This window comes from Argopecten irradians, chromosome 4 (assembly GCF_041381155.1).
Source record: "Argopecten irradians isolate NY chromosome 4, Ai_NY, whole genome shotgun sequence".
NCBI lineage: Eukaryota > Metazoa > Mollusca > Bivalvia > Pectinida > Pectinidae > Argopecten > Argopecten irradians.
This window is the reverse complement of record NC_091137.1, coordinates 48463667-48491638: the sequence shown is the minus strand read 5'-3', so window position 1 is coordinate 48491638 and position 27972 is coordinate 48463667. Positions and strand designations below refer to the sequence as shown.

At 34.0% G+C, this 27972-nt stretch overlaps 1 protein-coding gene across 1 annotated transcript; it reads right to left on the bottom strand.

Moving 5' to 3' along the window:
- Positions 1-76: 76 nt before the first annotated feature.
- LOC138321875 (carnitine O-acetyltransferase-like) lies at positions 77-23498 on the bottom strand. The gene is made up of 15 exons (XM_069265879.1): positions 23300-23498; positions 17336-17524; positions 16515-16595; positions 15900-16018; positions 15271-15324; positions 14695-14863; positions 13499-13670; positions 11738-11913; positions 11156-11256; positions 9202-9321; positions 8097-8219; positions 7460-7658; positions 6331-6468; positions 5789-5875; positions 77-3715 (listed from the first exon to the last, which is right to left on the bottom strand). The coding sequence occupies exons 1-15, from the start codon at positions 23324-23326 to the stop codon at positions 3587-3589; spliced, it is 1884 nt and encodes a 627-aa protein (XP_069121980.1). The 5' UTR covers positions 23327-23498; the 3' UTR covers positions 77-3586.
- Positions 23499-27972: the final 4474 nt, after the last annotated feature.

Genomic DNA, 27972 nt, shown 5'->3' with positions numbered 1-27972 from the left:
TTAGTATCCATTACGCTATAAATTGGTTCATTCTATAGTGTTCCGTAATGTTACAGAAAACAAGGTCAACAATTCGTTAATTTAGTGTAAACTTTTATTACAAATCAAACAAACCAGCCATACTAACCTCTCACCGTCAAAATGGGGAGTTGGTTTACAATTTCATTGCATACATATTGTATATATCTTGTAGACTAACATTGGACGTCATTGTATATTGAAAGTATTATAGAAAACAAACATTGTAACTCTGTCTGCCCTACTTTTCATTAGTATTACAATTTGTTTAATCATTATTAATTTAAATTAATTATATACGTATAATTGCACAATTACACAATTCGGTGAAATAAATTTTCATATATTTCCAAGAAGCAGTTTACATATTTTACATAAAAAATATTGTTTTATTGTCCTAATGAAAGCAAACAAATATTAACGATTTCTACTTTGGGCAGGAATGATGCGCTATACCCATATAACAATCGGACTTCGGTATAGTTCGTAGATATACCGAAGTGCTACATCTAAGCTTTTATTTGCCTCTTTTACAAAAGAAAAACTATTTTAACAGATGATTATGCAAATAAAAACAGACTAACTTTATGTTCGATTGGTGTAGTTGTATTTACTTCATCCCGCTAGTGTAAATATATGTAGGTTGGGGTTCGACCCCACCAATGCGTCATGGCGAAGAACCTACTGTAATCTACGCAGAGCACACACTGATCACACCGTGACCACGTGCACTTAAGGAAAGGTAACAGTGATACCAACTACTCCAATTTCCATTAAACTCTGACTAAATTGTCCCTTTAAGGTTCTTCATGGTAACATTATGATAACTAACAAAAAACAGTTTCCTTATTTTCGAAAAAAAAAATCGGATACCTAACAGACATAAACACAAGCATTCTTCAGTATCAATTTAAATCGAAATCACATCATACACAACCAAAACACATTCTCTCATTATAATTAATTATTATCAATTCCGGTAAACATCACGTTAAATTAGTCCATTGCGAAAAATATGTTTCTAGGGTTTATATTTTTTTTTCGGTATCAAGCACAGAAAGAAGAACAACTGCTTATTTGTTTATACAAACTTCTCTATGCTACATTTACAGGGTACACTCGATTTACGAATATCTGAAATGTTAAAGTTACATTGAGAAGAAAACATCCAATTAAACATCTCGATTTTTATTAATCGTTTTGAAGTTTTGAAAAAATTTTATTCTATAAATATAACCCGTAATAATGTGATAAATACAACAAAGATTTTCTTGTTACCAAGCAAATTAATAAAAAATTATTAACAATTAAGTATGAAATCAGTCTCCGTTTATACTACTTTTATATAAAATAATATTAAACACTTACACTTAGCATAGACTAATTTGATACAGCTTAACTTCTGTTATCATTCCGTTTATAACGCTTACAAAACTGGAAGAAAGTTTGCATCAATTTGAATGGCAAGGACAACAGATACAAACGAACATCTCAGACAACTGTAAAATGCTCATCTGGTATGTACCTTTTTGTAAAATAGGTCGGCAGTAAGTACAGCTGTTTACATGCTTCTCCTATTCATACAACATCAAACTTCAATTTTGGAATATTGAAATACACATTCATGGGTACACGTAGAAAAACATATCCATCTACATGTTGTCTTCTACGTTCAAGGTTTTTAATTCTAAGATTTTTACATCCGCCTATTCCTGATTCTTCAGTGGTGTAATTAACATACATGAAAAAATACTTATTACTACCAATTATCACTAGCTTACGATAAAGAAGATATAACACCTGTACATACAATAGGATACTATTGTGTCTACATAGAACCTATGTCGTACAGCTGTAACTAATACATATACATGTTCGTAAAACTTAATCTATATTTAGTGTCATCATAATCAGCACCATAACATTTCACAAACAATTATTATCAACGTGTATCCCCTAAACGTGAATTACTAAAAGCAGCCAAATTTTAGCGCAAATGCAAAAAAAAAGTAAATTATGATTCATTAGCCAGGATATAAATGTCCACAATTCACTGGTTCAATACCGGAAATACTGTCAATACAATTTAACGCTGTACATAAATTAGCTCTTCAAAGACGAAAAACGCTAAAATAAAACTACCCCCGACAAATGTGCGTTTACAGTATAATAAAATATACAGGAGAAATAAAACATTCACATGTCACAGGTGATGTTAAATTAAGGGTAAGCAAAATTCACAATTATGTATTGCTCAGTGTAATGACAAGTTAATTTAATAATAATAATTTTAAAAAAAGATCAAAAGCTACGAGGAAAAAATTGATTATAATTTTTTTTCATCACATCATAATTATAGGAACTCAATCTTTTCCTAACCGCTTTTCCATTAGAAGTTTTATATTTTATGCGAGTTTGTCATTTACTGAATCTTGTAATAAATAAAAGACTGAACACAAAAGTGTTTTTATTAGTATATACATGTACCTACAAATGCATCCTAAAGAAAGGCTTGGCAAGAGACACTAATTTAGAGACTGCAACGTTATTTGAGGTAATGAAACGGAACATTTACCTATTTTAAGCATAGAAGTACCAATTGTCTCAATTGGAGGTACACATACACCCATACCTGTGATCAATATAACATTTTATATTTATACACATCAATCAATAAAACATCAACTGTTTGAGTGTACTGGTATGACGGTAGATGGGGATCATCCAATCTAACGAATGTTCATGTCCAACAAGATATCGCAAGTATATCAAAGTACTGAAAGTACTGGACACATTGCAGGTAATAATACTAAATATTCACATAAAGACTCTCTACAATCACAAGCATGTAGGAACAGGAATTCACATCACATCACCAAGCAACAAAATGGTGAAGTATCTGTAAGTCTTTTATGATCGAATAAGTCATTTATATGAAAGTACTTGTAAAACGTATAATAGCAAGAGATTCCATATGGTGTATAAGAGATATAGATTCTCAAAGCAAAAGTAGTTGTCTCGTATTCCATTGTGTTGTATTCCATGTTATAGGATAAAATGATAATTTTATGGTAGGAATTGTAATGTATTGATTATTTCTAGCAAGAAATTTATCGGAAAGATGACATAATTTGGGTTGAATTAACATTCTCTTCAAGTTGTTACCATTTCCCAAGTACTGCCATGATCACATGGTACAACTTACATAATTAAGCGCAGGCAACTCTTATAATCATATCAACTCACGTGTAAAAATCACATGTTTATTAAAATATTAAATTCCATACTGATATTCTGAAAAACATTCAGAGTAAATGTGTTTATAGATTATGTTTTGATTTGAGATCACACTTGACAAATCACATGAACCAAGGTTTTTTTATATGGGACATGGCACCAAAACCCACGGAAACATAAGGTTAACAATTTCTTTTGGGCTAAATTCCACCAAGCTAGCAAAATCACACTGGCTTGGATAACTCAAACTTGGTGGAATGGTGGGTTTTATATATAAATTGCACAAAAATATTCAGTTAGAATCAGCAGAAAATCTAAGAGTCCACATACATTAGAGCTTGGAGTTCAGAGAACCCTCGAACAAATCTCTCATCTCCAGAAGTGTCTTCCGTAACATGTCAATATAGTTCTTAGAGTTTGTTTCTGGGGTTATGTTGAAGGCAGATACTCCAAAGTGTACCTACAAAATAATAATACTTAGTCCATTAAAAACATCATCAACAAATAAGCTTAACTAACTTCATTGATGAAGTGTAAGAAGACACAATAACAAGAGGCCCAGAGGGCCTGTATCGCTCACCTGGTTTGTAATGCCAAGTGAAGTCCTGAATACAGGTTCATTATTTCTTTTCTGAAGAAATTTTAATATTTACCCCTGATTCCCCTATTGGGCCCCGCCCCTCCTCCCCCAAGCGGGTCAGAGGCAAAATTTATACAAGTTCTGTTCCCCTTATCCGAAGGATGTTTGTGGCCACATTTTGTTACAATCAATGCAAAACTCTAGGACAAGTAGCGATTTATAAGAATTACTTCTGTTTCCCTTATTGGGCCCCGCCACTCTTGTCCCCGGGGGGGTTAGAGCCACAATTTATACAAGTTCTACTCACCTTACCCCAAGGATGTTTTTGACCAAATTTGGTTACTATCCATGCAGAACTCTAGGACAAGTAGCAATTTATAGAATTACCTCTATTTCCCCAATTGGGCCCCGCCCCTCTTGTCCCTGGGGGGTCAGAGCCAAAATTTATACAAGTTCTGTTCACCTTCCCCCAAGGATGTTTTTGACCAAATTTGGTTACAATCCATGCAGAACTCTTTGACAAGTAGCGATTTATAGAATTACCTCTATTTCCCCTATTGGGCCCCGCTCCTCCTGCCCCGGGGGGTCAGAGCCAAAATTTATACAAGTTCTGTTCACCTTCCCCAAGGATATTTTTGGCCAAATTTGGTTACAATCTATGCAGAACTCTAGGACGAGTAGCGATTTATAGGATTTACCTCTATTTCCCCTATTGGGCCCCGCCCCTCCTGCCCATGGAGGGTCAGAGCCAAAATTTATACAAGTTCTGATCCCCTTCCCCCATGGATGTTTGTGGCCAAATTTGGTTACAATCCATGCAGAACTCTAGGACTAGTAGCGATTTATAGGATTTACCTCTATTTCCCCTATTGGGCCCCGCCCCTCCTGCCCCGGAGAGTCAGAGCCAAAATTTATACAAGTTCTGTTCCCCTTCCCCCAAGGATCATTTGTGGCCAAATTTGGTTACAATCCATGCAGAACTCTATGACTAGTAGCGATTTAAAGGAAATGTTGACGGACGGACGACGGACGGACGGACGCCGCGCCATGACATAAGCTCACCGGCCCTTTGGGCCAGGTGAGCTAAAAATTCATTTCTGCCAGGTGAGCTAAAAATTCATTTCTGCCCAAGACATGGGGATGTACAGATACCCTTGGAATATTTGTATAACAACCACAAACGTGACTAGCTAATTATATTTAAAAAGGGGAATTTTGTTCAGGGACTGGATGCTGTATTGCCGTTGATGATCAAGACAGCGCTAAAGATGGTAGTAATCAATACCTGCTTTGGATTGGTTTGATTTAACATCGTTTAACATCATGAAGATGTATGGTAATTTAAAGATGCTCCATCGCCGACAGAGGATAAATGATATTCATTCTTTGAACAATAATTTATGTTTAATCGTGTATATATATGTCTAATCAACACAAAAAATAATATAAAATAGTTTATTTTGCTTTTGGTGCATGCGCAATAAGTACTTCATTCAATATAGGATATAATGCCACCGAATTTTTTCGGGATGCAATTAATTATTTCTCATATTTTTATCCTGAAGTAAAATTAGAAGCTAAAACTTTTCAATTGTGGTAATGGTGTAAAGTAAGTAACTTTTGTAACTGAAGAAAAATACTAAATCGTCTGCTCCTATTTTTGTAAAAATACCATTTGTCAGCAGTGGAGCATGTTTAAGAAGCACTGTGCATGTTTTAAAAGACTATCAGGTATGTTTGATTTGTACTATGTCTCTTTGTGATTGTGGAAACTTCTGTTGTCATTTTATAGTGCTACCTCTATAACTGCTGCCAACTGACCTACTAGCTAGCATACTATACAATACATTGTGTATTAAGAAAGTCTCAAAGGCAATCAATAGCATGTGCTATTAAGATAGGTTGGCTATGTTTTTTTTTATTTTGATGTAAAATCCTCCCTGACATTCTTACCTGTGATTCCTGTGGATTATAACACACACCATAACCATCGGGGACAACAGGCCCAAACACTAGTACAGAGTCCGAGTGGGCTGGTACCTTCAAACAAATAGTTTATTGAACAATCATAGACATATACAGAAAGATACAGTTATAACGAACATCTTGGGAACAACCAAATTGATTTGTTGTAAACATATTCGTTCTAAACTCGCGTTACTGTAAACTACATATCGTAAACACTTGCTATACTTATATTTGACTACAATATATAGTGTATCTAATATATTAAATTAATCACATCAGTAGGTCTGTATGGTGCTTATATATTACCTGTATACTGCTGATTTAACTCATTGTAAAGTTATTTGTTTTCGTATCGCAAGTCTTAACAGTGGAGTTAACAAGAAAGTGAGAAATATCATTCTTTGGGCAATACGTTAAATTGAAGAAAATCATGAAGCATGCAACTATACATTATATTCTAGTATAATAATTCAAACTAATGAATGCTACAAATTATACCACTATTATCGCCCCCAAACATTATGTACCTGGCTGGTAGACATCCTAAAGTGGGTACTGAGGGTATAAGCCATGTCCATATGGAGGTCTGGTACATTCATTCCATTCTTTATTGCTGCCAACTTAAGTCCTAACAGATGACGGTCAATCCCCTTGCCTTGTATGACCTGTAAACAGAATTATAATTCTGAGAGATGCTCATTGTTATCCTAAGTAGTCTTAGATAACATCTGGATGGTTCATTGCTGTATTTCAACGTTTTAAAATATCAACATATTAGTACAATAAAAGTTTACAAGTCAATGTGAAAAAAAAATATTTCTTAAGTAAGGCTTATTTAAAACATTGCTTACAGTTTCAAAAGTATTAGAAATAACAGTTTCAAAAGTGTTAGAAATAAGAATAGTGACTTTATATATGTGCATGGCTATTTGAAAAGATCAAATTTAATCTTATTCTCAATACATGAATCAACATGCAATTTGCTAATTATAAACTAGAACACTGACACGTCAGAAAGGGGCCCCGCTATGTGTCTGACGTGCTTAAGTGGAAAAGTAGTATTTTGACAACGAATTCTTCCGTGTTAGCTATATGTTGCTAATAAATAATTAATGTCAACATTAATTGGGAAACCGATGATGGTACATTATTATAATTCTTTGGAAAAAGTCTTCCAAGTATTTAACTTGAATCCTGATTCCAAGCTAACATTACATTAAGAGCATACAATTAACTCAAATAAATTTGACCTTGACCTTTGACTTAGTAACCTTGGCCCATGACCTTACCTTTGGACAGTCAACTCCTTGTTTAATTCTGAACAACTTTGCATCATAATGTTATAACAAAATGTTTATCAGTTAAGAGCAACAACATTGTGATTTTTTTAAATGTTAAAATCCAAGATGGCCGATTTTTTAATTTAATTTCAGCCTGAAAAATTACCAAGCAGATCTAGGATGGATGGGGAATCATCATGTAAAATATGGGGAAAATACTCCACTCCCTTCCATCATTAATGTGCAAAAGAAAAAAAACGGACAGACGGACGGACGGACAGACAGACGGACAACCTGATTACTATAGGGCACCCGCATCTCGATGCGGGGCCCTAATAACTATAAAATCAGTATGTTCTTGTCAAGTGAAATGTACCTCATTGGTATAGCCTTTGTGTGCCTGCACAGCTTTCCTCAGTAGTTCTACTTTACGCTCCTTGGGAATGTTGCCATCATCAAAAGCTTTACAGAATTCTAAGGAGGCTTCAGAGCATGTACGGATAGTGTCAGTCCTCCCCAGGTGAAACATCCGAAGGGTGCCAGTCTCGTAGTGGGGCGCTGGCTCCTTGTGTATTCTATAGTCAAACATATTTACATTCATCATAATTCACTATTCCAAAAATATTTCTAAATAGTTTGACCATGGTTTGTATTGCTTTACTCATAGCATCAAAAGTTAAGATCATTGAAGGAAAATATCTTACATGTGCTTTATGCAAATACAAAGTGTATTGTCTTGACAGGCAACTGTACATTTGTACGTCATGTATCTAAGGATGGCTGGAGCACATGTCATTTGTACATGTTGTACAATAAATGCCAAGCAAGAGCAGTAAACAACTTTATTTACTCTTATGTGTGCCAAAGCTAGTAGACGAGTAGCTAAGCATAAAATTTTTCAAAGGCTGTAGTTTTGTATGGGATTTCCTTATGTCTTGATGTTTAAGATGTTCAGATGTCTAGGAATCTGATAACTTCTATGATTAAGTGCCAAATGTTAGATATTTACTTACCTGTAATATGCAAGTTGAATGGCATTCTGGAGAAAACTATCAGGGCTCATCTTCTGTGACTTTGGGAAATTTTTACCGTAATCTTGGAATACAAACACGTTGAGATCAACATCGTCCACCAGTCTATATTAAACAAAATTCATGACATGGTTAGGATCAAATCAAATCTCAATATTATGTTTATAATTCAAGTAAAAATGGATAAAGACAATCAATTGTTAAAGTAAATAGTCTTTCCGTAATTAGCGACCCTCCCCCAATACAATTGAGGGGGCCGCGGTGGCCAAGTGGTTAAGATGTCCCGACATATTACCACAAGCCCTCCACCTCTGGGATGCGGGTTTCGAATCTCATGTGGGGCAGTTGCCAGGTACTGACCGCTGGTAGGTGGTTTTTCTCCGGGTACTCTGGCTTTCCTCCACCAACAAACCTGGCACGTCCTTACATGACCCTGGCTGTTAATAGGACGTAAAAATAAATAAACCAAACTAAACCTCCCCCAATATAAGCATCCCTCCCCTTTTCTGGAGAAGGAGTTTAAGTTCTATAAACGCCTTCATCCCATAGATTTAACAATGTTTAACATGTCATGCCACTATTCACAACGGCATCGCATCCCCTATCATATCCCCTGGTCGCTAATTACAGCGAATATGGTACTATGTTTTGATGTAAGAGTGTGGATCATTGGTGACCAGGAAATGTTATGGGTAAAGCATTCAACTACTGTTTGGAGGTCCTTATTTTGGATTCTAGTCTGGCAGCTGCATTTTCTCCAATCCCATTACAGAATTAGCATTCCACTAATACCTAATGTGATAGCATTATGGTAAAAAGTTCTCATGTATCTTTGTTGGCGAAGACATTTTGGAAAGGAGGGGGAAGTTAGAACTGGACTGGGTTGACCTTTGGTAACCATGTAGCTCAAACAATAGAATATCATTTACGCTAGCCATTAAAGGTCCAAGTTCAAATCCTGATCTGGTGCCTACATTTCCTCTACAATATTCTTAGTGTGATATGTATATACCTAAACTTTACTATATTTAACTGTCAAACAAAGTATCAAGGGGAATAACTACAGCTAACACTAAATATTACATACACATCTAGCTGAGTGCCAGCTGTAGCGATCATATCTTGGATGTTTGGACTCAGGTTAAATCGGAGTTTTGTAGGAGATACAGGGGACGGAGAATCGGATCCTGATGACTTGTTTTCAGAACTGAAATGACAAAATGTACAATGTATTTGGTTCATATAAAAAATCTTCCCAATAGGATGGTCATGATAGGCCTTAATTAGAGTAGCTCATTTAGAATGCTTAGTAAACAAAAACAAATTAGGCTGTCTGATAATATGTTGTGAGATTACTTTATTATATTGGTTTTGATTCCCTGCATTACTTTCTCTGAAAATGTTAGCAATTTTCAAAAAAACACTGAAAAATGATTAATTAATGGGTCACTCCATCCCGAAAAAACTTCTGTGTCACTATATCCTCATATGAAATGCAGTACTAATTGCACAATGCACCAAATGGCGGAAATAAATATTTTTATTTATTTTTTGTGTTAAAGGGACATGAACCTCAAAAAATAAGTTGTTCATAATTCTTAGTTATGGTTTACCAGTAACTTTATGAATATTTTATTACAATGATTGGTTATCTAAAACTACAGGAAAAAACGTGGGAATACCTACCCCAAAGAATGATAAAAAATAGACCGTCACATTCTATTTTTGGAACACACAAAACGAAAGCTGGCCGAAAGCAAGGTTAAAAATGAACAACTAACTTGCTGTACATGACAAGGAATAATTGAGTTACGTACATTTATAAGATTAATTTTCTAATTTACGATGGTTGACAAAATGAAGTTTAAGTCCATATTTGTTATAAAAACAAGTTGTATTTAGCGTAAGAATGATGAGCCAAAAGTCAAACGAGCTACTTTTCATTCGACGGGGCACCGCGAATGGAGGTTGTTGACTTAATTGCACATATGTATACATCACGCAAGTATAAAGTTGGGGAGTATGACGTCCCCCAAAGTGGGGAGTGTTTCTCCCGTTCTCTTGCATTTCAATGATCCTTTCTATTGACCTACCTTTCCAATCGCGCACATTACTGACTCTTGACATAGTCTGTTTTTGGGGGTTCTATCAGAATTATATTGTGTTTCACTTCACTCACGTTTTTGACCCGACATGTATTTTGTTTTGTTAACATTCATTTAATTTGTGCAGTGCATTGTGGAGAGGTCAAACGAAGTTCAACACTATATTTTTATTTACACTTAGTCTACAGAATTCGACCGGGCTGGTTCAAAATACCCTAGAAAGATGGAGAAAATTCCATTTATAATTATTTTATTTGCACTCATCTTTTTCGCACAATAAAATTATCATACATTACTTTATAGATGCTCCCACTTTTTTTTTCTTGACAAGTTATTTTTTTTTTTATTGTATTTTTCCTTTTTTTTTTTCTTCCTTTTTCTTTTTTTTTTTTCCTTTTACAACAGGACAAGGAGCATACTTATTCCATGTGGTTTAAAAACAGCAGCAAAAAGAAAATAACAGCATTCAAATTTCCGTGGCACTATATCCTATATGGAATGAAGATAATGAATTGCGCATGCACCTAAGGCAAAATAAACATATTTATATTACTTTAATCTGTTTAATTGAGCCATATATATACACTTTTAAACACCAATTATTGTTCAAGTGATGAATTATCATTTATGCTCTGTCGGCGGTGGTGCATCTTTATAGTAAGGTATCATGACACATCTTAAATATGTATTTTTTACTCAAATGATTTAACATGGTTTTATTATAGTTCATTGACCATTTAGTTAAGACATATAAATACATGATGTAAACACCCAATTATTGTTCAAATGATGAATATAATTTTATGCATCTGTCGGCGGGTGGAGCTCTTTAACAAGAGTGCGGAAGTTATTGATCAACTAATTTACTGATTGTAGTGAAAGTTCAAGGGATGAAAATAACAGGCCAATTTAGCAGGATTTGAGGTCAAAACTCACCAGTATTTTACAACATGGTCAAGTAACATTACAACCGGAGGTCCTTCTGCTGAAGTATGTTCATATGTCAGCCCGCAGATACCATCCCTCCCAACAACGAACTAAAAGGGAAAAAAAATCAAAGTACTGAAAGTACTGTCACTCAAGGGAGGAAAAAAGAATCAAAGTACTGAAAGTACTGTCACTCAAGGGAGGAAAAAAGAATCAAAGTACTGAAAGTAATGCCACTCAAGGAAGAAAAGGAATCAAAGTACTGAAAGTACTGTCATTCAAGGCAGAAAAAAGAATCAAAGTACTGAAAGTACTGTCACTCAAGGGAGAAAAAGAATCAAAGTACTGAGAGCATTGAAATGGACGCATGTTATGGAATTTTAGTGGATAAGTCAATAAGTCAATCTGCTCATAGGATTTATTTTAAGAGTCAAATATGTCTGCATATCCCTTCCACTCCAACACAAACTAAAATGGTAGAAAAATATAATTAATTAAGATGATAAATTCTGTTTTTCATATCAAATGCATCAAGAATGAATTTCTTAAATAATGGCAATAATCATGATTTTTTTATGTTCTGTATCTTACCTGTAATGTCTTATCAAACCACCTGTTGCCCGAGTTTAGTCGAGAACCTCCCCCATGTAACATTTGACGTGCTGCCACACTTCGTTCATCACTCATATCTTGGGGTAATTTGTTATCCAGGCAAATTAAACAGATACTGTGTTTTATCTTGTCTAAGCTGATGCTATTCTCTTTATCTGGCAACAGATGAAAATCACATTGTATAGAAAACGTATTAGTACAATGGAAATTAAAATACCTCTTCATTTCATATATTTAATATTGATATGTTTTAAAGAAAATTACTGTAAGTGATCATCAGCTTATTTTAGCATAAAATCTATGATCAAATGTGATGACAAATAGCAAATTAATTCTTAGGATTTATTTTTTAAGTGATCTGATATCATAAAGATTAATTATCACAAACGATTGTCAGATTTTCTATGAGATGTTAAATCAATGATAACATATACTTTCAGAAAATACATTAATGTTTGTTTATGCTAGGTTTACACTATGTTCCCGGCGGCCACGGCAGCCCCGTTTCAGGCCACCTTGGACAAAACGTGGTGACCACGAGACAACGCAGAAGGACGTGATAGATAAACGTGAGCGATCGTGATTACCGTGGATGCCGTGCCAGATTTTTACCGTGGATGCCGTGCCAGATTTTTAAACTGTCAAAAAATTTGCCACGGCAGTCACGGTACAGATGGTGAACGCCACAGGACGTAATAAAACGGGATTGACGTAACAAAACGTAACAGTGCGTACGAGGCCGTAACAGAACTTCAAGACGGTCCGTGGTGGAACGGGCAGCAAGCACGTTCCCCAGAATCTCACGGTGATTTCAAGTTTTGTGACGTTCTGTAGCGTTTTTTTCCACGTTTGACCACGGTTGCTGCAGATTGGCTGCACATTTCGTGCCGTTTTGTCCAGTTTTGTCAAGGTTTTTTACGGCAAGCCAAAGTGGATGAAAAACCGTTTTGATGCATTCTGACAAGGCTTCTTACGACTTGTTGCGGTTGAAAGTCTGACGTCATACGGCTTGTTACGTCTTATTACGGTCTTACGTTGCAAGCAAAATATGATAAGGTTATCATTGCCTGGCCTGGTACATATTTGCTACTTCATTAAATTATTTGTATTAATAAATAGGAATAGTCATTGTCAAACACATTTAAACCCTCGAATTATACCTAAGCTATTATTGCAAAAGGCAGATTAAATGAGTACAGAAAAAAATATATGCGTAGAAACACTTGGCTATAATAATTATATATTTATACCAAATATGTTTTTAACAAATTTTGAAATTAAAACGTGTTTGAAATGACGTTTTCGGCAATAAATATTGTTTCATTTGCTCCAAAAAGCCCGGCATCAGACTTTCATCCTAGTAAGCCTTGGCGGACCGTGAAAAACGTATTGGAGTCCGATCAAAACGTGTAAAACGTAGCAGACCTCATCAGATCGTAACAGGCCTAGAGAGAACGTAGTGGTATCCTTGATAGACCGTGCTAAAGCCGTAGTGTTCCTTTAACCTCCGGGAACAGCACTTTCCCCTATATCCACGGTCCACCACGTAATCCGTAAAAGACCGTGGCAAAACTTCACAAGACCTAGCTCAACTTGAATACAGTTGCAAAAATAGCCAAAATTCCACGGCGCACCACGTTTCGGACAAACGGGGCTACCGTGGTCGCCGGGAACATAGTGTAAACCTAGCATTAGGTTGTACAGAATATGTACTCAAGTAATTAAATACATTTATATTACCTTTGGCTAGTTCTGTGTAGGCTTTGGCCCATGTGGATCTGTTTTCAGTAGTGAGAATACCAACAGGTGGTGATACTTGCTCTGAATCCTGGACCAGATTTTTAAGTTGACGGTAGATTTGAGCTTCAGACAAAGGCTGGCCATCCGAACCATATACATCAAAGGCAAAAAACTGCAATACAGAGTAAACGATCTTTAACAAATGAATTTGTCTAAATGGATAGATCTACTTACCTATAGTTTTTTCATCATTTTATCAATCCAAATGCATTTTAGAATTATAGGAGATTTTGTGGAAATATTTCCTCATCAAAACAATTTCAAACAATTATTCCTGTTATTGATACTTACAAATTTTCAATTTTTAAAAGATTGCATTGATATTATATTCATCAAATGGATTGGACTTCAGGCTATGTCTATTTAAATCCTCAAATTTAGTTTTTAACATACATGCTTTCTGTATTGGTTAAACTTAAAAAAAAATAAAAAAAAAAACTTTAAACCAAAACAATTCACTTGCAATTTTGACCACAACAGAAAAATACATATTTATACAATACAGCCATACATGAGGATTTTGAAGATTTTGATCAGAAAGGACACTGTAGGGTTGATGTCCATGTTTGGCTCCTAAATCTGTCAAATTCTTAAACCTGCAATTTCATTAAGTTTATATGAAGGTTGCTAGAGCCATATTGTTGAGACAAACTAGATTATATTTTGAGGAGGTAATTTATTTTAATGAAGGTGAATGGAATTTTAACTGATGTCTATGGGCCACTAACGATGTTTTGGAGCAAAAGGCTGATCTGTAAGGTTGCTATTAGAGTCAAATTACAGTAACTTATTGATGAGAGCAATTCAATATTTGTTTTGGGACGTTAGGTTGATCAGGAAAGTGTCTATAGTCATACCTTTTGATGTTTGTGCTACTACGTATCTTTGAAACCGTTACATGTAGGTTGATCAGGGAGTTGTCCATAGTCGTTCCTGGATTTTGGTGGCTACGATAATATATGTTTGCCGCTTATCAGGGAAGCCTGCCTAGTGTCGATAGTTTTACCTGTTTAGGGGCTAACACAATATGTATTGGGAGTCCATGATTACTATGAAAGTGTTTAGCCATAGATTGTTGGAGCTACCAAAATATGTTTTGGCATGCTAGGTTGATCAGGGATTGTCTTTTCTCTTACCTGGTTGTTGTGTGCTACTACAATATGCTTGGGGGCGTTTGGTTCATTAGGAGGGTAACAGGTCCAGCTATCACATTTTTTGCCAGGTGTGCGACAGGCTGACAGGATCTTATAGTACTGTGTCATACATAGGGGATTTTTACCCATGTGATCGACAGGCAGTGTCTGGCTGTAAAACAAATATGATAGACTAATTACTATTACATATAGTCAGATATTATTCATTGAAAATTGCTAGTACCACAGCAAAACGTTCTAGCTTTTACTATTAAACATAAATTCATTTGTGACAAAAAAAATAAACAGTGCCATCAAGTTATATTTTATCAAGTTCCTATGATAACCAATTTTTGTATACCTGGTAACTTATTATTCAGCATGAATTTTGCATAACATTACAAATTTATTACAGCAATAGATACTCTTATTGGTTATTTAGCTGTAATAAGTCTAATATTCTCACAAATGACATCAGTTGAACCTACCCAATCCACCACATTTTGACCAATGTAATCACTAATCTAAAATTAAGTTTATATTACATGAAATGTATCCATCAAAGCAATGATATCTTACTTGTCTGTCATAAGCTTGAAGTCCAGGATACCAGCAATAAGCATAGATGCAAATCTAAAAAATATAACATATTCCAATTATGTTTGACATTGTTTTGCTATTTCCATAATTAAAAAATTATGTACAATTAGCCGCAAAATGAGGCATTATCCCCCGGGCCCTGCAGTTGGTATAAAAACCCATATACATCAAGGTCAAAGTAACAATTATTCAAGTATACCCCTAAATGTATGCGAGTACTGTAAAACTGAGAAAAAAAAATACCAGCAGGTAACAAAACATTTTTGACTAAGTTTCCATGGTAAAGGAAAATATTTAAAAAAAATGGAAGGTCCGCAATAGCAAAAGGCCCAACTAGGGCACTTGTCTGATGTATACAGAAAGTTTCAAGGATCTGCCTTCAATGGTTTTGGAGCTATAGCCCTGAAAAAAATCTCGGATGGACGGGCGGAGCCCATGCAATCTAATAACCCCTGCAAATGCATTTCGGAGGTATATTTGCACATATATGCTTAACATACAGTTGAATATGGCATAAAAAGATTTGATATCAGAAATCTTTACATAACTGATTGCATTATTGTTAGCAAAGGGAAAAGGCATACCATATTTTAAAAGCTTAGTAATACCTGATTTGCCCTTCCTTATCTCTGTAGCTCTGACGTGGGAACACTATTCCTGGACTGACATTCACAGTTACAGGTGAGCGAAACTCAAGGTATGCAATCTTCATCCACCATTCTGACAGCTAAATAAAATTTAAATGAACACTGCTGACAAATTCTAACCTTTGATTCAGTACAATTTGATTATAATTCAGTCTGAAATCAGCTTGATAATACCGATAAAACAATTCAGTAGTTGAATTGTATATATTGTTTCATAAAGAGAAAAAAACCCAGAGTACCATGAGAAAAACCTTTAGCCAGTTTTTGGGTAGCCTAAATTTTGTAACTGCATGGGAGTTGTTGAGATATGTAATAAATTAAAAAGATAAATGAATTCATGTAGTATCTTTTATTATTCAGTAATGTCAGTCCTATTAGATGAAGCAGCTGTAGGTTTTGCTAGTTTTAAAAGTGATAAAACATCACATTTGATAATTGACAAACACTTTATGCTTCAATCAGAATGCAATGATAATTACATATGTATTTCAACATGTACATTATCTTATTTCTCTTTTTAATTGAATGAAATATATAATTATTTTAAAACAAAGCAAGTTTTGAAATTACTCTTACCCAGTTTTCCTCTTGGCTTGCCCTCTGCTCCAAAAGAGTCTGAAGTTTTGGGCCTGGATTTTTACTGAATTCCTGTACTATCTAAAATATGAAAATATAAATATTTGCAGTAGTGCTGAAACAACCAAAGAGAGGTAACTCTAGCAGCTCTTATATTTTACAATGACATCTAATATCAAAATATATATATATAAAGTGCATGTATGTATACATGTATAATGAATCTTCATTTCTGTGTTTTCAAGTTTCTTTTTAATATTTTTACTAGTTACAATATAAAATAGTTTTACATGTCACTATAATGAAGTTTGGATTCTACAAATAAAGAAGAAATCTAAATAGAGTTATTATATCAATTGTTTCAATGCAGATCACTGACAAACTATTTTTTACAAATTTATACATTTAACTGTAGTGCATCTTCAATATTGGGGTAGTATCTTTCTCGTTATATCCATCCCTGAACTATGTCATAGCAAAACTGAAGGCTCTATGTGCAACAACTAATGTGAAAGTTGCAGGTAGTTTGGTCCTTTGATGTACATCCAAAAAGACTTGAATAGTTGTGCACTTTATGGTTTTGAAATTGGGCATTGCTCTTTGTAAATCTTCAAAGGAATTAGTCTTCACCTGAAATGCTTAATTCAGGTTCACTATGACATAAGCCAGGGGTGGATATATACCACATTAACCCATTCACCCCTGTAATTTCATTATGGACTGTTCTAAGTCATTGAAGCAGAAAAGTCCAAATATGTCTTCAGGGGTGATTGAGTAACACCAGGGGTATCAAGGATGACTGCAATGTTAAGAGTACTAACCTGTTTAGTGTTGTTGAATTCCTCATCAGTTAATAGTGGTCGTACAGACTTTAGGTACTTGTCCAGGGTCTGATCTAGGGCTGGGACTGGTAGGCGCGGCAGTAAGGCCTGCCGAGAGAACATCTTCCCCGGAGGTGGGCGTGTCATGGTGGTCGGTGTACACTGGCTCACTCTCACTATACCTCGTGTCTGTTGGTGCATGGAATATAGACAGTGAGACCTTAATATAGAGTATACATACTAAAAATTGTCTTACATGTATTGGTGTAAAGAACATAAAAAATTGAATATAAATACTACAGACACAGGAAAAATTTCTTCACCTGAATTTCATGTGAAATTTGTGTGAATTTCACGTGAACCAGGGCAAAAAAGTGAATTTCACATTAATTTTTTTTTATTTCATGTGAAATTTTTTCACATGAATTTCATGCAAATTTTGTTCATGTGAATTTCATACGAAATTTTTCCATGTGAATTTCACATGACAAATTCATGTGAATTTCATGTGACAAATTCACTCAAAATTCGTGTGAAGAAATATTGCCTGTGTATGTCTGTAAGACGTTTATGCCCCCTAACATATACCTCATCGTACAATTGTATTTATAACCAAGCAGGTCAGGATGAAATTCCAATTTGGGTGATACTTACTATATGCTCCCTCTTGACCCCTACTTCTATTATTGAGACGGTCGATTCAAACGTATTCTTGATCAACAGGTCACAAGTTAAAAGTGTTATATATACATATATATTGTATAAAAAATAAAACTCAATGACCTTCCTCTTGTACATTCACCGTTTCATGATGGCTCTTCAGGAATATATATTCTTGGTTCATATATAGTGTATATAGCTTTAGATAACATTTAATTCAAGTTGGCTATATAAAGCAGTAGACTTGAATTAAAGGTCACATATACTTGTAATAATCACATATGTAGTTAAAACAAACAGTTTCTCGCCTACAAAAATTACACTGATTTGAATTTCAGTGATAATATTGATGACGATATAATCTGAAAAGTCTTAAAAAATTGCACTATTGATGACGATATAATCTGAAAGTCTTAAAACTATGTGTGTCGTAACTGGCCGAAAATTTGGACATGTTAATTTTTCTCCAATTATCTATTTAAAACCATAAGTTTTAATGAATAAAGCTGTGAAAATCATTCAAATGGACAGACACACACATATAATGCCTAATAAATGTTAGTTAGAACACATTGGTTATGCACTGGGAAATTCTTGTTTTTTATGCCTTATACATGTTTAGATGGAAATATACCTTCAGAAATCACTTTACAATTACTAATAATACTGTAAAAAATGTGCAATGAAATTGTGGACAACAAGATGGCTTCATGGTCTGACCGTATGTACTCATTTCATTACACTGAAGATGTTAATATAATGAGTTTTGGCAGTACTGCCAAAAAACATTTTCAGTCCTTTTTGTACTTGTAAAATTAAAACCTATACACTAAAAGTATTGTAATTCTCAAAATGTTGGTAACTTTTAGAGTTGAATAACATATTAAAAGCTCTTCTTGATTCGTGACTATGAAAAATACGGCACATATAACTTTAAGCTAAAATTCACAATGTTGGATGATAATCAATTTAATGAATACCTTATATATTAACACAGCTAGCTTAAAATATAATTTTAAAGATCAGCTTTAACATGTTAAGATTCAAGTTCATGTATTGTATAAAGAGCATTTTGACAAACAGTATAGGATCTTCAGATGGAAAACAATCATTATCAATCTGCACAATGAAGAGCAAATCAACTTTAAAATGTATAGTTCACAATCAAGTACGAACTACAAAGATTACTCAATTTTTAAATGCTCTTTCCAGACTTTTAAATACATGAAATTGCTAAAAGAAAAATAATGAGACGCAATTGATCAAGAATACATAGCAATTGATATATATAATACACATACCTGTATATAAACAATAATTACTGATTGTATTTTAGCAGACTTAGGAATTAGTGAAACTTATACAGCCCACCTCTTCACTAGTGTCACCTATGACTGTCTAATCTATAGACTTTTGACAGACATACCAGACAGATATCATTCGTTCTGTGACTGAGATTTCATTAACTAGAGCGTCCTAGATTTTAACCCCTGAGTGTTATCACATTACACATGACACAGGAATACAAACATATCAAGTATGGATGAATATTTGAATATTACATATGTATACGATAATGATGCCCAATTAATCAATCAAAAGTCAATATCTTACAAAATAGTATGTAAATATTGTCAGTACACATGCAGATATAATGCAGACTGAAGGATGTATGTATGGGGTTTGTTAACATTTAAAATGCAATGTGAATATAAATTGGCTCCAATATCTGATCACCACCTGTCTGGTAATCATGATGCATATATATATATATATATATTAAGACATAAGAGAGTCCATAGGAACGTTTTTTGTATACCAATTAAGGTATTATCAGGTCTCTAGACCTCTTGGGTATTGATAATAAGTCATTCATAACTTTAGACTATTTGACCCTTGCGACCTTGAATGAAGGTCAAGGTCATTCATTTGAAGCCCTTCATCGCAGCATGTCACAAGCCAAAATCAGGTCTATAGGCCTCTTTGGTATATTGAAAAGAAGTTTAGATATTTTGACCTCTTTAAAATCCTTGTAACCTTGAATGAAGTCGAGGTCAAGGTCATTTGAACAAAGGTGGTAGCCTTTCATCCTGACTAGCATGCATGCTATAGGCCCAATATCTGGTCTCTACACTTTTCGATTCTTACCAAAAAGTGGTTTAAAGATTTTAGACTATTTAACCCCTGTGACCTTGAATGAAGATTAAGGTCATAGATTTGAACAAAGAAGTTAACCCTTCATCCCAGAATGCTAAAGCGCCAATATGCTGTCTTTATGCTTTTTGTTAATTGACAAAAAGTTGTTTTAAGATTTTAGTGTATTTGACCTCTGTGTCCTAGAACATTTATTCATTTGAACAAACTTGATAGCCTTTCTATACTATACTATTCTGTTACCTTAAATGAAGGTCAAGGTCTTTCCTTTGAACAAACTTAGTATACAGTATCCAATATCAGATCAAGACCTCTAAAGGCCTTTTAATTAATGACAAGAAGTTGTTCTAGGAATTTTAGTTTATTTGGCCTCTTTGACCTTCATTGAATGCCATAGTCACTCATTTTAACAAACCAAGTATAATGGGTAGGCATTCACCCCAAGCAGGGAATGATATAAACTCTCTAGGTTAATTTGGTATTTTAAAAGAATACTTTGTTGTAAAAGGGCAAAGTTGATGCTGAATGAACGCTGCAAGATGATGTAAGCTCTAATGCTTTTTGAAGTTGACATGTGAGCTAGCTTATAAACATATAATGTATGATCTTGGTTATAAGTCATCTATTTTGGAGCCGGTGGAACTGAGAAATATTTTATAATACAAGAGATTCAAAGGGATCTTGTTGCTCATCTTGATATTTTCTACTCCACTGAAAGATCTTGAATGCATTATTGATATTCCATGATTTTCTATGCTTTACTTTCCCATTAAAACCTTTATACCATGAAGATTTTACACTTAAAATCATACTTAACAAATTTGTGAAAACTTGAAGATGGACATACTACATTGTGTGTATGTGATAATAAAAAATCTCTTTAGCACTTTCTGAGAAGTAACTTGGTTATGGAAACACACTTAAATTGTAAAAAAAATTTATACACAGAGAAATAGTGGCAATTTGACTATCAATATCCAAGATGGCTAATTGTTGGCCATTGTTGACATGCAAATCATTTCCAAAATTTTCAGGGAAAACAAAGGTCACCAGAACGGGACCCCTAATGGTATATGTTGTCAGATCCTGTGCGAGTGATATAGTTGTGATGAGTATGATCTGTGTTTAAATCAGCTTGACAACCCATGAACGAAATATAGGCAAGATGGACTTAAAAATATAGCTATCAAATGTTGGCAGCCATCTTGGAGTTTGGAACAATTACATGTAGATTAAAAACAAATTATGGCTTTACCATCTTCTAATTATAGTCAAATGTATCTTGAAAACATGCCACTTTTGAAAGTAAGCCTTGGATTCCTTCCATTGAAATTATCTTAAACATCTAAAACCTTTATTTATTAAATGCCTAAATACATGCACATGTACAAATAAATGAACATTTGTATTAATTGTCATAAATGATGGATGTACTTTTTAATATATTTTTTTTGTTTTAGTTTTAATATTCAATATAAACATCGATAAAAAGTCCATCTCGTAAGTCAAGATTATCATATCTTATGGGATAAATTACTTTGAAAATAAGACAGGCTTTAAAATAGGCTTGTCCTGAAAATAAGCCTTACATTTCCTTCCAAAAATGAATATAAGCTGCTTATTATCAAGATTTTAAGGTATAATGATAACATACAAAATGTATGTTTGATTTTGCTTGATTTCTTTTGTTTGTCTGCACAAAAACGATATACATTATTAAAATATGTATTTATTAAACATTCAGTAAGTTGGTTTACAACTGAAAATAATTTTCCTATATGATCACTGCATTGAAAATTTAATAGAACAAGAGCTGTTGGAGAACAGCAAAGCTCGCCTATTCAGAAGAAGTTGATGTTCAAGTATTTACTATTTAAACATGGAAATATGACAAATTAACTGACTCAAAAACACCCTAAAGGGCCCCAAATTGGTTGTATTATCAAATTCAGCATCCATACACATTAGGAAAATAAAATCATAAACATTTATGATGACTTAGGCTTAAACAATTGACAAAATAGAAACTTGCTCAAAAACTTTAACATGGAAATATGACAAATTAACATACTCAAAAACCCCCTAAAGAGCCCCAAATTGGTTGTATTATCACGTTCAGCATCCATACACATTAGGAAAATAAAATCATAAACATTTATGATGACTTAAGCTTAAACAATAGACAAAATAGAAACTTGCTCAAAAACTTTAACGTGAAATGGGACGCCAACGCTGACGCTGACACCGACGCCGGGATGACAACATTTAAGCTCCCCCTATTCTTCGAATAGGCGAGCTAAAAATTATTGTGAAGATATATATTAATAATGTCAACTATAGTCGACAACGGGGAAGACGGAGGGTAAAATCCTGTAGACTATAAGATGAATTTATATTATACAATTGGGAAAATTACACACGATCCTCTCAAGTGCTCAACCAGGAATTGAACCCTTGTACCGCGGTCTCCTCTGTGAAAAAATATGCTCTTTTGACTGAATCAAAGAAGCATGCTCTGTCAAGTGAGTGGCACAGACCATACTTAACACTTTCTTATCTGTACAAATTAAAACACTGATCTGTTCCTTTCATAAATTCAAATGTTTATGTTTATACACTATGTAGATGTGCAGGTAATTTATACATACATTAGGCCTACATGTACATGTACATTCTACAATGCATATATATAAATACTCATGTGAAGCCCATGGTGTTTGCATGAAATATTATTTCTATATACTGGCCATGGTTCTTAATTATAATTTAACATTTCATTTTGTACATGGATATGTACATTATCTATAACTTACAAGTTACATATACATGTACACTGTACATGTACAAAATGTATATACATGTATGTGCAATAGAATATAAAATGTCATTAATAATATTTATTTTTATTAGGCCTATTTGCATTGTTTGGCTACCATTTCTGATTAAAATTTTCGAAAATAATCTTTACTTTGAACATATGACTTAAAACACATGTTTACTAATGGCTAAAGGTGAAACAAGTTCCAGTCTAGTGTTGCAATAATAATGATTAATAACAAGTCTAGATAAATCAATCTCATTCTTTTCAAATCATCATGTAAATGTTCCGGAATCGTATGCAAATCATTAAGAAGATAAACATATACTCACTGTCGATCGACTTAGTAAGCGCAACATGACACTGTTTATATGGATGACGATCTAGGTACAAAGTTCACTGCAGGTGTAGATAATGTTGACAATATTTTGCAACTGCTGTACTACGCATGCGTAAATTGGATCTTCCTGTTACTTTCGGTTTGTGACAAATCCTTCCGGATCCCGGATTCGGAGTTGTTGACCACGTGCACAGAGATAGCTACAGCCTATATATAAATAAATATTGGTCTGGTTCCCTGCTGCGAATGATCCGATAGCTCTGCGCTATTCTTAATAATAGCGCAGAGCTATCGGAGCATTCGCTTAAGAATAGCGCAAAGCTATCGGAGCATTCGCAGTAGGGAACGAGACTAAATAAATATATGAATTTGGAACAATCATATTTTCCAAAGTAGACAATTAAAAAATAAGCGTTTTAACGGTCTAATCCAAAATAGGAAAAATCGTATTTTGCATAATATTATAATTACCGATTTTTGATCTAGACTCATAAAACTAAAATGGTCTGGACACATTTGTGGGTCCAAACATAGGTGTTTGAGTCAAAGACTCACTATAGACTAATAGATCTATATTAGTCTATAGGCCTAGTGGGCCTTTGCCTTACCAGCGTGCTAAACACCTATGGTCCAAATTAAACATGTGTAAACTACATGTATAATATTCAGATCACTGACACTAACTACGTACAAAATGCATAGTTTCACATACACTCCAACTATCCAGTTTGTATATCTTTTCAACTACTATGCCTAGTATGCGAAATTTGTCTACATATATTAGGATTTTTTTTCCGTCTGCCAAGCAGCTGTTTTCATCAGATTGGTACAAATTAAAAACCTCAATATAAAACAAAATTGTATACAAAAATGTAATGTAACGTACGTACAATGTACCTCCATGTTTAAATGACTATCCAACCACAGGTGCATATAATTAATGTACATATTTAAATTTTAAAAATATTTACACATGTATATCATCCATTACTACGAATGCGTGTAAAAGAGGGTATTATATGATATGTTCTATCATATCAATATTTATACGGGGAAGACGGAGGGTAAAATCCTGTAGACTATAAGATGAATTTATATTATACAATTGGGAAAATTACACACGATCCTCTCAAGTGCTCAACCAGGAATTGAACCCTTGTACCGCGGTCTCCTCTGTGAAAAAATATGCTCTTTTGACTGAATCAAAGAAGCATGCTCTGTCAAGTGAGTGGCACAGACCATACTTAACACTTTCTTATCTGTACAAATTAAAACACTGATCTGTTCCTTTCATAAATTCAAATGTTTATGTTTATACCCTATGTAGATGTGCAGGTAATTTATACATACATTAGGCCTACATGTACATGTACATTCTACAATGCATATATATAAAATACTCATGTGAAGCCCATGGTGTTTGCATGAAATATTATTTCTATATACTGGCCATGGTTCTTAATTATAATTTAACATTTCATTTTGTACATGGATATGTACATTATCTATAACTTACAAGTTACATATACATGTACACTGTACATGTACAAAATGTATATACATGTATGTGCAATAGAATATAAAATGTCATTAATAATATTTATTTTTATTAGGCCTATTTGCATTGTTTGGCTACCATTTCTGATTAAAATTTTCGAAAATAATCTTTACTTTGAACATATGACTTAAAACACATGTTTACTAATGGCTAAAGGTGAAAAAAGTTCCAGTTAGTGTTTCAATATGATTAATAACAAGTCTAGATAAATCAATCTCATTCTTTTCAAATCATCATGTAAATGTTCCGGAATCGTATGCAAATCATTAAGAAGATAAACATATACTCACTGTCGATCGACTTAGTAAGCGCAACATGACACTGTTTATATGGATGACGATCTAGGTACAAAGTTCACTGCAGGTGTAGATAATGTTGACAATATTTTGCAACTGCTGTACTACGCATGCGTAAATTGGATCTTCCTGTTACTTTCGGTTTGTGACAAATCCTTCCGGATCCCGGATTCGGAGTTGTTGACCACGTGCACAGAGATAGCTACAGCCTATATATAAATAAATATTGGTCTGGTTCCCTGCTGCGAATGATCCGATAGCTCTGCGCTATTCTTAATAATAGCGCAGAGCTATCGGAGCATTCGCTTAAGAATAGCGCAAAGCTATCGGAGCATTCGCAGTAGGGAACGAGACTAAATAAATATATGAATTTGGAACAATCATATTTTCCAAAGTAGACAATTAAAAAATAAGCGTTTTAACGGTCTAATCCAAAATAGGAAAAATCGTATTTTGCATAATATTATAATTACCGATTTTTGATCTAGACTCATAAAACTAAAATGGTCTGGACACATTTGTGGGTCCAAACATAGGTGTTTGAGTCAAAGACTCACTATAGACTAATAGATCTATATTAGTCTATAGGCCTAGTGGGCCTTTGCCTTACCAGCGTGCTAAACACCTATGGTCCAAATTAAACATGTGTAAACTACATGTATAATATTCAGATCACTGACACTAACTACGTACAAAATGCATAAGTTTCACATACACTCCAACTATCCAGTTTGTATATCTTTTCAACTACTATGCCTAGTATGCGAAATTTGTCTACATATATTAGGCTTTTTTTTCCGTCTGCCAAGCAGCTGTTTTCATCAGATTGGTACAAATTAAAAACCTCAATATAAAACAAAATTGTATACAAAAATGTAATGTAACGTACGTACAATGTACCTCCATGTTTAAATGACTATCCAACCACAGGTGCATATAATTAATGTACATATTTAAATTTTAAAAATATTTACACATGTATATCATATTACTACGAATGCGTGTAAAAGAGGGTATTATATGATATGTTCTATCATATCAATATTTATACATGTATTACTAGAGGTAGAACTCATAGCAGCTGGCGTGTGATTCATCTTGGAAACTTTTTTCCCCTCTCTAAAATTTACATGTACTATACAGTAAATTTCATAGTAAGTCCATGATGTACCAACCATATATGTACACGTAGCTACATATACACATATATATATATATACTTGTATGCACATTTCAGAGGCTCAATATTCATGTTACATGTAGCCCGAGATGTACTCTGGCCCTAAACCAGACATCTCTCTGTCAAAATGTCTAAGTCTGGTGTTAGAGCCAGAGTATCCCGGACTATATTCATGTATGCAAACTTTACAGTATTGAATTGTACAAAATTAAGCTACATATATATGCCAGTATTGTGTACGTATAATATATGAAAAAAAAATCCACAATTAAGAATAAAATTACTCAAGCTGCAGGGATCCAAATTCCACGAGGTTCGTTCGGAAAGATTATATCCATGTCGGTGAAAGAATAGATTTTTTATGTTATGGCCCGGAGATATAAAAATCTGAATGTACTCTCATCTATGACTGTCTAATCTATAGACTTTAAACAGACATTCCAGACAAATATCTGTGACTGAGATTTCATTAACTAGATCGTCCTAGATTTTAATCCCTGAGTGTCAACATTACATGACACAGCGGTTTATTTAGAGTACACTCAGATTTTTGTGTTATATCCCATAACATAAAGAAATCTATTCAAGTTAATCCTTAAATATTTATTTACGTAATGTTTTATTGTCTATAGATACTAATTCGTATCCTGTAGAATACATTTTTTTCGCGAGACTTTTTTTTTCTAACCCATCTTTTTGTAGGGGACGGACAATGATTACAGGGATGACCAGTACTGTCCAAAAAGGTATCAGTAATTACTATAGATGGTTTTCCATCAGAATTTAAAGGTCTTTCGGGATTTCTGCGTTCTGGACATTACCAACCACATTCAACATCCCTGTTGTTGTTGGATATGGGGATCTTTAATTTGGTGTACGGGATTGGACTGGTGACCGACGTTGATACGACCGACGACGCATGACGTCGGAAAAAGACTATAACTGCATGGGAAGTGGTGCTGGTCGAAACAGAATCGTGCATCTTGTTGCAATATATTTTAAATAGTCTGTTCATGGTTTCGTTTGAACAAGCCAGGTGAGTGTTTTAAGATAGCACTCAAAGATGAGACATCAGACATGTCAGACGTTTTCAGTGTCAGCATCGTATTTGTCCAAACCCTAAGTACCAATACATTCACTCTCGTCCGTCATTCGCGCCCTTTTTGTATATGATTAAGACTCCTCTCTCGACACTTTCAGATCTAATAAACTATTTAACTCAAACTTTTTATTGGTATCAGCAATTACGTAAATCAAATATTCTTCTTTCACTACAACTTTTTTTTCTTCACTTCAAACCTTTCATCTGCTTTTACGTCATAAAACTATTCTTTTCAATATTCTCTTTTTTTTCCCACTTTCACTCATGTTTTCTTTCTCGCGTTTATATGCAAAGTCCATGCAACGTACGTATAATTGGTAACACATATTCCTCCATACCTGCTCATACATAAACACATATTTCCATACTTAAAACCAACTAAGTTACGCTATACATAAATATGTACCTTACATACAATATTTCGACTATCTATTATCATATTCCAACATTTTTTTCACAATTTTTTTCCCTTTTGTATTGCTAAATGTTTCGATGTGTTGACATTGAAAATTTGCTTTTCTGTCATTAA

Excerpts from the sequence above, each read along its gene's own strand:
- LOC138321875 (XM_069265879.1), bottom strand. The coding sequence starts at position 23,326 with ATGTTGCGCTTACTAAGTCGATCGACA. Across the intron at positions 11,257-11,737 it reads GGTTTGATAAGACATTACAG|TTCGTTGTTGGGAGGGATGG; the intron begins GTAAGATACAGA and ends TTTCCCTTTTAG. Across the intron at positions 8,220-9,201 it reads GCTGGCACTCAGCTAGATGT|ACTGGTGGACGATGTTGATC; the intron begins GTATGTAATATT and ends TGTTTAATATAG.